The sequence below is a fragment of the Corythoichthys intestinalis genome, chromosome 11 (assembly GCF_030265065.1).
Source record: "Corythoichthys intestinalis isolate RoL2023-P3 chromosome 11, ASM3026506v1, whole genome shotgun sequence".
Taxonomy (NCBI): domain Eukaryota; kingdom Metazoa; phylum Chordata; class Actinopteri; order Syngnathiformes; family Syngnathidae; genus Corythoichthys; species Corythoichthys intestinalis.
The window spans coordinates 12,283,106-12,296,234 of record NC_080405.1 but is presented as its reverse complement, the minus strand read 5'-3'; the positions used below and the strand labels follow the sequence as shown (position 1 = coordinate 12,296,234).

The 13,129-nt window shown below is 41.8% G+C and overlaps 1 protein-coding gene across 1 annotated transcript; it reads left to right on the top strand.

Moving 5' to 3' along the window:
• The first annotated feature begins 4,612 nt into the window (after positions 1-4,612).
• On the top strand, positions 4,613-11,572 carry LOC130923571 (uncharacterized). The gene is made up of 2 exons (XM_057849322.1): positions 4,613-4,686; positions 4,940-11,572. The coding sequence occupies exon 2, from the start codon at positions 5,764-5,766 to the stop codon at positions 11,038-11,040; it is 5,277 nt and encodes a 1,758-aa protein (XP_057705305.1). The 5' UTR covers positions 4,613-4,686; positions 4,940-5,763; the 3' UTR covers positions 11,041-11,572.
• Positions 11,573-13,129: the final 1,557 nt, after the last annotated feature.

The window sequence follows — 13,129 nt, the reverse complement described above, 5'->3', positions numbered from 1 at the left end:
TCCTCTTTTTTTGCATGCACCTTTTATATTTACCATTCAGTAGACAGTAGGCACCCAAGATCCGATGGAAATGGAGCGCAAGCTTCGGTGTTGGACTCGTCACTTGTGCCATGTGACAGTGGTTCTGCTTCTGGTTCGAACATGTATGGTAGAATCTCTCCAGTCTGATTCTTTTAGATTTACTTTTAAATCCTCATATAACCCACTTTCAAATTTGTATTCCAACTCGTGACACGATAAAGTCAGCAAGTCTCGACCACTGTTTTCCACTGACTCATATACCCACTGCTCAAATCAATAGTTATAGATCTGTGTAGGCCTTTATATGGTGTTTTTGAATACACCTCCAGGCACTATGTGACGCTGTCGTGGCCACCCAAGACACACTATTTTTGGCCACATTTTCATGGAGACATGGTGTAAATACTTAGTTCTCTGGCAAAACATGACTTTGGACGTTTAGATGTTAATGCAGCACATTCAGGTGGAGAAACTGGCACAACGCTCTGAGAGTTTCCTGATAAACTGTACAACCAATCATTGAACATGATTGAAGATTTTTTTATATCTGCTATTACTTTTTAAAAGTTTATTTAGTAAATGTGTATTTTTCTAATTCTCATCCACAAGAATGTGACAGGAGTAAACTTAAAATGAGTTGTGGTGGCAAGCACTTTACTGAGATCACAGCTCATGCGGTAATACAAAAGCAGAGGTCAAAATAGCATATGGACAATGGGAATCACGTCTCCTTTTGACTCCCTCCACTTCTTCTCGGTTATCAGGCATCATGGTGTCATTGGGTAAATATAATTAGCTAATGATAGCACCACTATGTTCATGGGTAGCATCTCAATGTATTTCTTCTTCTTGTTATTCTCCTCTTCTGTCTGCTTCCCTCCTTTCCGTCCTCCCAGTACCTAAGAACTACAGTAAGAAAGTAAGAACTACAATAGTAATTAATGTAATAACTAGGGCTGACAAAAATATCGCGTTAACGGGCGGTAATCAATTTTTTAAATTAATCACGTTAAAATTAGGGCTGCCAAACGATTAAAATTTTTAATCGAGTTAATTACAGCTTAAAAATTAATTAATCGTAATTAGTCGCAATTAATCGCAATTCAAACCATCTATAAAATATGCCATATTTTTCTGTAAATTATATATATATTCTGTAAAATAAATTGTTGGAATGGAAAGATAAGACACAAGATGGATATATACATTCAACATACGGTACAAAAGGACTGAAGTGGGCATTTCACTCTACTGTCATTTAAATCTGTCTATGCTGTCCTCACTCCGAAGCGTCTACATTTTCCAAAGCTAGACAGCTAGTGAACGACGCCTTAATAATTAGACTTCTTCCTTTTTCATCTGATATATTAATAAAATGGCCTCAAACCATTGTCCTCTTTAGACCGTCGTAAAACTACAAAAAAACAAGTACACAAGCATTGCATTAGCAACAACGTTAGCTTAGCACGCTATACAGGTTCACTAAACACAAACAAAAAGCGTCTCATACAAAAAATATAACATTTTGTTTACTAACATAGTATGTACATTCTTTACAACAACCATACTTACGGACAAATCTTGTCCAAGGATCATATAAGCACAACATTATCAGCCCGAGACGTCGTGCAGCCATAATGAACTGGAAAGAAAACAAACCATGTAGCAAAGCGACCACAAGAGTTCGCTGTTGGACAGCACAAAATGTCTTGCTGTAAAACTTACCAAAAGGCAGAATATTTTCTGAGCGGGACATGTGCGTTAATTGCGTCAAATATTTTAACGTGATTAATTAAAAAAATTAATTACCGCGCGTTAACGCGATAATTTTGACAGCCCTAGTTAAAATATTTGACGCAATTAAAGCACATGCCCCGCTCAATGAGATTAAAATGACAGTACAGTGTAATGTCCGCTTGTTACTTGTTTTTTTGGTGTTTGGTGCCCTCTGCTGGCGCTTGGGTCCAACTGATTTTATGGGTTAGTACCATGAGTGAGCATGGTGTAATGATTGACATCAACAATGGCGAGCTACTAGTTTATTTTTTGTTTGAAAATTTTACAAATTTTAATAAAATGAAAACATTAAGAGGGGTTTTAATATAAAATTTCTATAGCTTGTACTAACATTTATCTTTTAAGAACTACAAGTCTTTCTATCCATGGATCGCTTTAAGAGAGTGTTAATAATGTTAATGCCATCTTGTTGATTTATTGTTATAATAAACAAATACAGTACTTATGTACCATATGTTGAATGTATATATCCGTCTTGTGTCTTATCTTTCCATTCCAATATTAATTTACAGAAAAATATAGCATATTATATAGATGGTTATAGATAGTTTGAATTGCGATTAATTACGATCAATTAATTTTTAAGCTGTAATTAACTCGATTAAAATTTGTAATGTTTGACTTCCCTAGTGATAACATAACAAAGTCCTGTTTTGAATACAGCTTAGGTTTTTTTTTGTGGTATTAAGAAACTATGATGACTTTCCAGATGGCAAGCTACCTGTGGCCTATACTACGAACCGAGTTCAACCTCCCCAGAAGTAATCCAGTTTACCATCGGGTAACCGGAGTTGACAAAACCTGGTTGTCTAGTTTGTGGTCAATCGGTGCTACGACGCTGATTATGAGGTTGATTAGTCGAACCTGTGTCAACCCAGTAAGAGTTACTGCGCGTTCACATAAAAGGGGGCGGTGACCAGAGTCAAACACTACTTGTGACGACGGCACGGGCACCTTACTTCACGGAGGAGGAATGCGCGATGATCATGCGGAATTATGAGAAATTAAAATCCACCTTCACCGCGAAATCCAACACCGCTTCGGCGAGTAGAGCGCAACGGGTCTGTTGACAGCGAATTTACAGATCGTGTGATTTGTGAATGCGTCAATATGCCAGTTTACTTATGTCCATGAAAAGAAATAAAGCCTGCTGTCAGGACAATAAAATAAGATTTGGGACATTAACAGTAATAAATAATTGTCACGCATCACCACACGAAACAGGATGATTGTATGTTTAGTCCCCTTGACTGTACGAATACGTATGTTCTTTTTTTTAGTTTGGGCCTAAAAAATCCAGCCCGACCCGAGCCGAGTCCGATCAATAAACTTGATTTGCAGGCCCGAGCCCGACAATCCCCCCCCCCCAAAAAAAATTATGTCATATTTGTGAGGACTCAGGAGAAGAAGGAAATGCGGGGATGCCATGCGTTGTTGCGTAAATAAAAGCCCGTCTTTTGTAACGATTTTTCACAGTTAAACAAGACTGTAAGATGCATATTCAATAAACATTTATATCTTTTATATTTGTGCGTCTGTCCTATCAGTGGATTTGACATTTAATTTAATCTCCTCGAGTTGGCAGAAAAAAACGCAAGTTTTCTCAATGTTTAAATAGTCTACATATTTCTATGATTATTATAAATGCATCAATTTGATGCGTTTCCATACCCCACTCCGAATCGCACGGCATACAGTGTTCTTACGCAGATATTCAGCGTCACCGATGGAATACATATATTGTCCCTGGCGAAAGAGCGCACGGACAGGCACACACAATCTGCGCGGTTGTGAGGGCCTGACTCGGCGGGTTACATTAGTGACGTCTGCCTAGATCAGTTGGCACAGGTAAAGAATTCCCTCAGCTGAAAATCTATATCTTTCATGGAGAACATCTTCCGGGTACGCCAGCGGATTCTGGCGGTCCCGAAATACCCGTGCCCTCCGGAGAGAGCCCCTCACAATCCGCGCGCCAATGTCGTATGGGTCGTCCAAGTACGCTGTCATTGTCAGGAGGACACGTCCGCGGAGGAGTGCTGTTTAAATAGAGCGTGGTTAATTGGAATCATGATGTTAAGCAAGATCTAACTCTGACACGACCAGGTTTGGCGTGTGGCGTGTGTTGCCATGGCAACACTTCTCGGTTCCAACATATCCACCTTTCGTAGTCTCGCATAGCCGCGAACTTACGTCGCACGTGATAAAGTTACTCTCGAAGTTACCCTGCTAAGCCAGAAAACCGGTTTCGTAGTATAGGCCACTGCCCAGTTAGATTCAAGGACTGAGATCTATACCGACTTTTTTCCCCAGAAGAAAAGATGTGCAGTCTGTTATGATCTGGTGCCCAAACTTCTGTGATGATAATGGACGTGCAGACAGCGACTGGGTAGAATCTGAGAATGACGATTGAGAGTTGCGGTAAATTTGAAAATGAGGCTTGCGATGTTATAATCAATGAGAATGACTGTGTGTCAGGCTTCGGCATCAATCAATCAATCAATCAATAATCAATCTATACACTTATAATGTTCAACACCTTAGAGTGCGTACGACACGAGGAAAAAAAAGTCTTAGATAGGATTATTATGTGAATTAGAATCATATTTTGAGACGATTCGACTATATACAACTGTTCTGTTATGCATAAAAGATTGATGGTTGTGTGATTGAGTGCCTGACTGTTATTGCTTTCGCGTCTTGTTGGCACCACCTTGTGGACACCTTGATTTGCTGCATCTGATGCGCATTTTGTTTGAGGGAAACTATAATACGGAAGTGACGTCAAATGGACAATCAGACGACGACGGCAGCGGTCGGTTCGTGCCGTCTCCGCGACGACTTTCCCTTGAAGTTGAGGTTGCATCGCCGGTACGTGTTATTTAAATTCGTTTGAAAACGTTAATATGTTTATTGTATATACTTTAGTGCATAAAAAGGAGAGATTCACATGGCATGAAACTTTGTGTTATGCTGGTTGCCCACGAGTTGGAGGGTCGGCAAAATGGCGTCTCGGGCGTTCTGCTAGTTTTTATTTGTATAGGTTTGCTACAGACATGGCAGTGTATATGCAATTTCTTGCATTGTGCATATTTTGACTGTGTGTTTTGTGTGTTTTCTTTAGTTTCACCCTTTTTAGTGTTAATAAACCTGCTTAGACAAAGCCACGTCTGCAGAGTCATTAATACGAGGAAGGCGTTCATAGCCACGTCCATCGTGACGGCACAGTGAAACGGCGGCATCCTCGTTGGGCGACATCCTCGTCGGGCGACATCCTCGTCGGAAGTAAAAAGGCGACATCCACGTCGGAAGACTTTAAGGTCATTTCATCCACCAGAGTGAATCTACGCTGACTACTACTACGCCTGAAGCAGTACGGCATACAGCAGTGTCCCAGCATTCGTCACCTGGTCAACGCAGCTATGACTGACAAAGCACCGTCCACCATGGCATCGTTCATCAAGAAGCCTACTTCCATCAAATCAAGTACCTACAGGACCCGATCAGAGTCGAGTTCTGTAGATTCTGCCGCAGCGAAAGCAAGAGCAAAAGCGGAAGCAGCAAAGGCTCGTTTAAGCTTTGCAGAGAAAGAAATGAGCTTAAAATTGGAGAAAGCTAAACTTGAAGCATCCATCGAGCTGCTACAACAAGAAAAGGATGTAGCATCAGCTATAGCAGAAGCAGAGGTCTACGAGGCAGCAGTTGCCTCACAGCAAGATGCACGAAGCAACGTCCCTCCTTCTGAAACTGCCGAGCGCACAAAACAGTATGTTTTAACTCAGGCCACATCAGCAACAAGGTCCTCTGAGTCATCACTAAACATTGAAAGTCAAAGACCATGTGAACGAGAACACACAAGCATGCAAGTCAACAAAGAAAATAAAAACGCACATTTTGCAACAAATATTTCTGTCCCCAATCCAAATTGTGAACAGCACAATCCAGCAAATGCCTATCAGCCTGGCAGTACCAGTTGGTCCCAGAAGAGGTCACCATCTACTAATTATAATGCAATACTTTTTCAACAAGAACCAAGAGACAATGAACACAGTAATGTACCCAGTAAATGACTTTAATAGGTATTTTGCTCGCAGAGAAATTGTTGCAACTGGGTTTGTTCAATTTAATGACAAACCTAAAAATTTTAGAGCATGGAAACGCTCATTCAGCAACGCAATCAGAGGACTTGACTTAACAACAAGTGAAGAAATGGACTTGTTGTTAAAGTGGCTTGGTAAGGAATCTTCTGAGCATGCTGAGCAAATTAGAGCCATACACATTAATAATCCTGTTGCTGGACTCGAGATGATCTGGGACAGGCTTGAACAATGCTATGTCTCAGCTGAAGTGATTGAGGATGCTCTATTTAAAAGATTAGACTCATTCTCAAAAATCACAACTAAAGACTATGTTAAACTGAGAAAGTTTAGCGACTTATTACTGGAAATGCAGTGTGCTAAGGCTGAAGGAGACCTTCCTGGACTCGCATTCCTGGACACGGCCAGGGGAGTAAATCCCATTGTCCAAAAGCTCCCATTCAATTTACAGGAAAAGTGGATATCAGTTGGAGCCAACTACAAGACCAAGCATCGTGTCTCGTATACACCATTTAGCGTGTTTGTCAAATTTGTAACACAAGAGGCAAATGCCAGGAATGACCCCAGTTTCCAGTTCTCTTCACATCCGGATGCTCCTCCCAAAGCAGAAAAGGTGCCCTGGAGAGCAAACAGGCAAAAAGAAATTTCGGTGCACAAAACTGAAGTAGTCGCAAGCTTTAACTCAGACTCTCAAACAAGCACTAGTAGAAAAGTGGACTTTGACAAACTGTGTCCTATTCACAAAAAGGACCATCCTTTAGCCAAATGTAGAACGTTTCGCTATAAGCCTCTTGAAGAGCGAAAAGCCTTTCTAAAAGAGAACAACATCTGCTACAAATGTTGTGCTTCCTCCAAGCACATAGCCAAAGACTGTAAGGTAAAGATACAATGTTCTGAGTGTAACAGTGATAAACATTGTGCTGCTCTTCACCCCAGTCCAGGCTCACAGCAAAAAGACACTGAACCAGCAGCAGAGCATGGCGGGGAGCCATCTGCCGACGATTCAGGTTCCACAGATCCAGACGAGATTAACTCCAAATGCACTCTGGTTTGTGGCGAAAGCGAAGCAGGTAGATCTTGTTCCAAAATCTGCCTTGTACAGGTGTATCCTGCTGGTTCTCCTAGTAAAGCAGTACGACTCTATGCTATTCATGATGAACAGAGTAACAGGTCATTAGTTCGTCCAGAGTTTTTTGAGTTGTTTAATGACTCTGGCCCTAGCGCTCCCTACTCGCTTAGAACATGCTCAGGTGTTAAAGAGACTATGGGTAGGAGAGCCACTGGGTATGTAGTGGAGGCTTTAGATGGTTCAGTCCACATCCCACTCCCTAGCCTCATCGAATGCCCAGATATCCCAAACGATAGGGATGAAATACCGACGCCTGATGCAGCTAGACATCACGGTCACCTAAAGTCCGTGGCTCATCTCATTCCTGATTTGGACTCTCACGCTCAAATACTAATGCTCCTGGGACGGGACGTAGTAAGAGCACACAAAGTCCGCAAGCAGATAAGTGGCCCTCACAACGCACCATACGTACAAAAATTGGACCTCGGGTGGGTCATAGTAGGAAACGTGTGTTTAGGAGATGTCCACAGAAATTTGGCCGTAAAAACTCTCTTCACAAATGCAACAGAGAAGGGCCGCCCAACAATTTTTGAGCCATGTCCAAATGTGTACAGTGTAAAAGAAAAATACTGTGAAATTCAAGTTCCTTTCAACCTCAGCACGCAGCTCATTGACAGCACCACTTGTGAATCTGACCACTTGGGATGTAATGTGTTCAAGCAAACCAAATTCGACAATTGCATCTCACCGTCAGTTCAGGACATCGCCTTTCTGAAGATTATGGAGGAAGGTCTAACAAAGGACAAAGACAATAACTGGACAGCGCCACTACCTTTCAAATCGCCTCGTCCAAAACTACCAAATAACAAGTCTCAAGCACTCAAACGCCTTATGTCACTTGTCCGCAACTTCGAAAGAAAAGCAGAGCTGAAGCAGAACTTCGTTAGTTTCATGGACAAAATATTCCAAAATGAGCATGCAGAAATTGCTCCCCCTCTAAAAGATGAAGAGGAATGTTGGTATTTGCCGCTGTTTGGCGTATACCACCCAAGAAAACCCAAGCAGATCAGAGTAGTTTTTGACAGCAGCGCCAAGCATGAAGGTGTGTCACTAAACGACGTGTTGTTAACTGGACCAGACCTTAACAACTCACTGCTTGGAGTCCTAATGCGCTTCAGAAAGGAAGATGTCGCATTCACAGCAGACATTGAACAAATGTTTTACTGTTTTAGTGTTCGAGAGAAAGACAGGAACTACTTACGCTTTTTGTGGTTTCGTGACAATGACCTTTCAAAAGACATCGTAGAATATAGAATGACTGTTCATGTCTTCGGGAATTCCCCATCTCCCGCAGTCGCCATCCACGGTTTGCATCAGTCAGTTTTGCAATGTGAGCCAGAGTGTGATCCAGATGTAATGCAGTTTGTCACACGCGACTTCTACGTGGATGACGGGCTCAAATCCCTGCCCACTGTTGAAAACGCAGTGTCACTTTTGCAAAGAACCCGTGACACACTTGCAAAATCAAATTTAAGATTACATAAAATCGCAACAAACAGAAAAGAAGTTCTGGAAGCTTTTCCAGCTCAAGACCACGCCAAAGATCTAAAAGACTTAGACTTTGAAGCGGACTCCATCCCAATGCAGCGGAGTCTTGGCATCCTTTGGGACATCAAAAGAGACTGTTTCACCTTCAAGACATCAGGTGAGACCAAACCTTTTACAAGAAGAGGCGTTTTATCAACAATAAATAGCCTTTACGACCCATTAGGCTTTGTGGCACCAGTCACTATTCAGGGAAAACATATTCTCCGAGAGCTCACTGTTGAGAATGGAGACTGGGACGTTCCATTGCCCCCAGAAATGGAAGAAACCTGGACAGTTTGGAAAGACTCTCTTGAAAAACTATCCGAGCTGTCAATCCCCAGAGCATACACGAGCATTTCTCCTTCTCACGCTCCAAAGAAAGAACTGTGCGTTTTCTCTGACGCTTCTACCAAGGCGATAGCAGCAGTAGTTTATCTAAAAGTTTCAGATGCTGAAGGAGATTGTCAGGTTGGCTTTGTTATGGGAAAAGCAAAGTTAGCGCCACGCCCAGATCAAACCATACCAAGGTTAGAACTCAGCGCTGCCGTGTTAGCAGTAGAGCTGGCAGATCTGATCTCAAGTGAACTAGATCTTGAGCTAGACAACATTACATTCTATACAGACAGTAAGGTTGTCTTAGGCTATATTTACAACGAAACACGAAGATTTTATGTCTACGTTAGCAATCGTGTCAACAGAATCCGCAAGTCATCCCAGCCGAGCCAGTGGCGGTACATAGCCAGCAGCCAGAACCCCGCAGATCACGCCACACGTTCTGTTTCTGTGTACCAGCTGCCCCTGACTAACTGGTTCACGGGCCCTGACATTCTGTTTCAGAACCATAACTCTGTTAATGACACCTTCAACCTTCTCGAGCCCAACACTGATGCAGAAGTAAGACCGCAGGTATGCACACTTAAAACAACTGCCTGCTCCAAACAACTTGGCTCTGACAGATTTTCAAAATTTTCTACCTGGAAATCTCTCACTCGCGCACTTGCTCGCCTTTTGCACATTTGTCGCAACTTCAGTGTACTTCCAAGCAAGTCAAACCAGTGTCATGGCTGGCACTACTGCAAAACAGGACTCACTGTAGCTGAACTCAACCAAGCCCAAAACGTTGTTATTCGAACAGTGCAACAAGATGTGTATGTTGAGGAAATGAAGTGTCTACAAAAGCAAGACGAACTTCACAAAGCAAGTTCTTTGAAAAACTTGGACCCGTTCTTGGATGAAAACGGACTTTTGCGAGTAGGTGGTCGCATCACCAACTCTAACGTAAATGCCAATGAAAAGAATCCAATCATTCTACCTGGCCACCATCACGTCGCAGCACTTCTGATCAAACACTACCATGAGCAAACTTCTCACCAAGGTCGCTTGTTCACTGAAGGAGCTGTCCGTGCAGCAGGATGGTGGATTGTAGGAGGCAAGAGAAAAGTCAGCACAATTATCTATCATTGCACAACATGCAAACGCCTTCGTACTCCTGTAAGCACACAGAAAATGTCTGACCTGCCTTCAGACCGTCTTTCAACAGACCCTCCATTCACAAACGTGGGCATAGATGTATTCGGCCCATGGTTTGTGTCATCAAAAAGAACAAGAAGTCATAGCATTCAAAGCAAAAGATGGGCTGTCATTTTCGCATGTTTAAGTGTAAGAGCGGTCCACATAGAAGTGATAGAATCACTTGACACATCTAGCTTAATTAATGCACTGAGGCGGTTCCTAGCAATTAGAGGACCAGTGAAGACCATTCGCTCTGATAGAGGCACAAACTTTATCAGTGCATGCAAAGAACTTAAGATCCCTTCAAACATGGACAATACAGCAGTACAAGCCTACTTGAGAGAACAAGGATGTACATGGACTTTTAATCGGCCACATGCTTCTCACTTTGGTGGATCGTGGGAAAGGATGATCGGTCTCGCACGGAGAATATTGGACACTATGTTCTTCCAGCTCAAAAACACCAAGCTCACCCATGAGGTTCTTGTCACCTTCATGGCGGAGGTTTCAGCAATCATAAATGCTCGACCCATCGTTCCCGTCTCAACTGACCCAGGTGACCCGCAGATTCTGACTCCAGCTACCCTGCTCACACAAAAGGGAACCCCACTTCAAGCACCAGCAGGCGACTTCACAGTGTCGGATCTTTACAGACATCAATGGCGCCAGGTCCAGCATCTGGCAAATACATTCTGGAACAAGTGGAAGAAAGACTTTTTGCCTACGCTGCAGCCACGCCGCAAGTGGCAATCCAACCAGCCGAACATTGTTCCAGGGAGTACAGTTGTACTCAAGGACAGTCAATTACCCAGAAACCAGTGGCCTCTTGGACTCATAACACAAGTGTATCCTTCTAAAGATGGTAAAGTTCGTACAGTAGAGGTTAAAATCGCTAAATCGGAGGGCATTAAAACCTTTACTAGGCCCATTTCTGATGTCGTTGTATTAGTTCCCACATAAGTATGTTTAAAGTTAGCTTATAGTGGCGTTAGATCACGCCAGACGGGGAGTGTTCTGTTCTGCATAAAAGATTGATGGTTGTGTGATTGAGTGCCTGACTGTTATTGCTTTTGCGTCTTGTTGGCACCACCTTGTGGACACCTTGATTTGCTGCATCTGATGCGCATTTTGTTTTAGGGAAACTATAATACGGAAGTGACGTCAAATGGACAATCAGACGACGACGGCAGCGGTCGGTTCGTGCCGTCTCCGCGACGACTTTCCCTTGAAGTTGAGGTTGCATCGCCGGTACGTGTTATTTAAATTCGTTTGAAAACGTTAATATGTATGTACTTTAGTGCATAAAAAGGAGAGATTCACATGGCATGAAACTTTGTGTTATGCTGGTTGCCCACGAGTTGGAGGGTCGGCAAAATGGCGTCTCGGGCGTTCTGCTAGTTTTTATTTGTATATGTTTGCTACAGACATGGCAGTGTATATGCAATTTCTTGCATTGTGCATATTTTGACTGTGTGTTTTGTGTGTTTTCTTTAGTTTCACCCTTTTTAGTGTTAATAAACCTGCTTAGACAATGCCACGTCTGCAGTCATTAATACGAGGAAGGCGTTCATAGCCACGTCCATCGTGACGGCAAAACAACAATGTAGCAAGGCGCAGATGACGAGAAATTACTCTTTTAATCTGCTGGTTGGCCACGCCTACCATTATAGGGCTCTAGCGTCCCCAACAGGTGGAGGACGTCAGCGGAGTCACAATTTCATCTGATTTAGTATGCAGCCCATTGAGGAGGAATTATTCACAACGAGGAAAACACTACGAAGAGAGCCGCAAAATGTCATTGTTTCAGTCTCTCTACTCCAATATTTTTACAGGATATTCTTTTTATCCAAGTATTTTCCCCACTAGCTAAATAAATGACGAGAAGGACCGGTCAGCCCGTTGAGGGGGAATTATTCAGAACAAGGAAAACTTGACGAAGAGAGACGCAAAATGTCATTGTTTCAGTCTCTCTACTCCAATATTTTTCACAGAATATTATTTTTATCCAAGTATTTTCCCCAATAGCTAAATAAATGGCTTGAGAAGGACCAGTCATCCCATTGAGGGGGAATTATTCAGAACGAGGAAAACGTGACGAAGAGAGTCGCAAAATGTCACTGTTTCAGTGTCTCTACTCCAATATTTTTACAGGATATTATTTTTTATCCATGTATTTTTCCCCAATAGCTAAATAAATGGCATGGTCATGACCAGTGTTGTTAATCTTACTGAAAAAAAGTAATTAATTATAGTTACAAATTACTTCTCCCAAAAAGTAATTGCATTAGTAACTCAATTACCTGAATGTAAGAGTAATTAGTTACTTGGCAAAGTAATTGGTGATAATTACTTTTTTTTTTCCTCAAAAAAAAACAAAAACAAAAAAAAAAACATTGGCCACACTATGTGTTAATGCTAAGTTTTTTTGTGAAGGTTTTTGGTACAATTGGCCCTAGCCCAATTCTTTACCCTAATTTACCCTTCACCCTGAATCAACTGTTAGAAGTTGTTAAAATTGCTCCCATTATTGCATTAGTTCCCTTCTCTCTACTTTTGACAAATGACAATTGAAGATAGATTCAAGTCAAGATTTTGCCGATTTAGAAGTATTTTAGATAAAAAGTTACTTAGGTTCGTTAGGAAGGTTCTCTACAACAGAGCCGTAATAAAAGGTCTACTGCTTTAAGATGGCGGCTGTTTACTAATGCATCTAGTGCCGTGTCTGTCATTTTGCATCTAGTTATATCTATATACAGTATATGCAGTGTTGTTAATTTTACTTTAAAATAGTAATTAATTACAGTTACAAATTACTTCTCCCAAAAAGTAATTGCGTTAGTAACTCAGTTACCTGAATGTAAGAGTAATTAGTTACTTGGCAAAGTAACTAGTGATATTTTTTTTTTCTCAAAAAAAACAAACAAAAACAAAAAAAACAAACAAACAAAAAAAAAAAACAGGTCACACAATGTGAAGTTTAAAGGATTTGGGGGACAAATGGCCCTAGCCCAATTCTTTACCCTCCACTTAACTAGACACAAGGGTATTG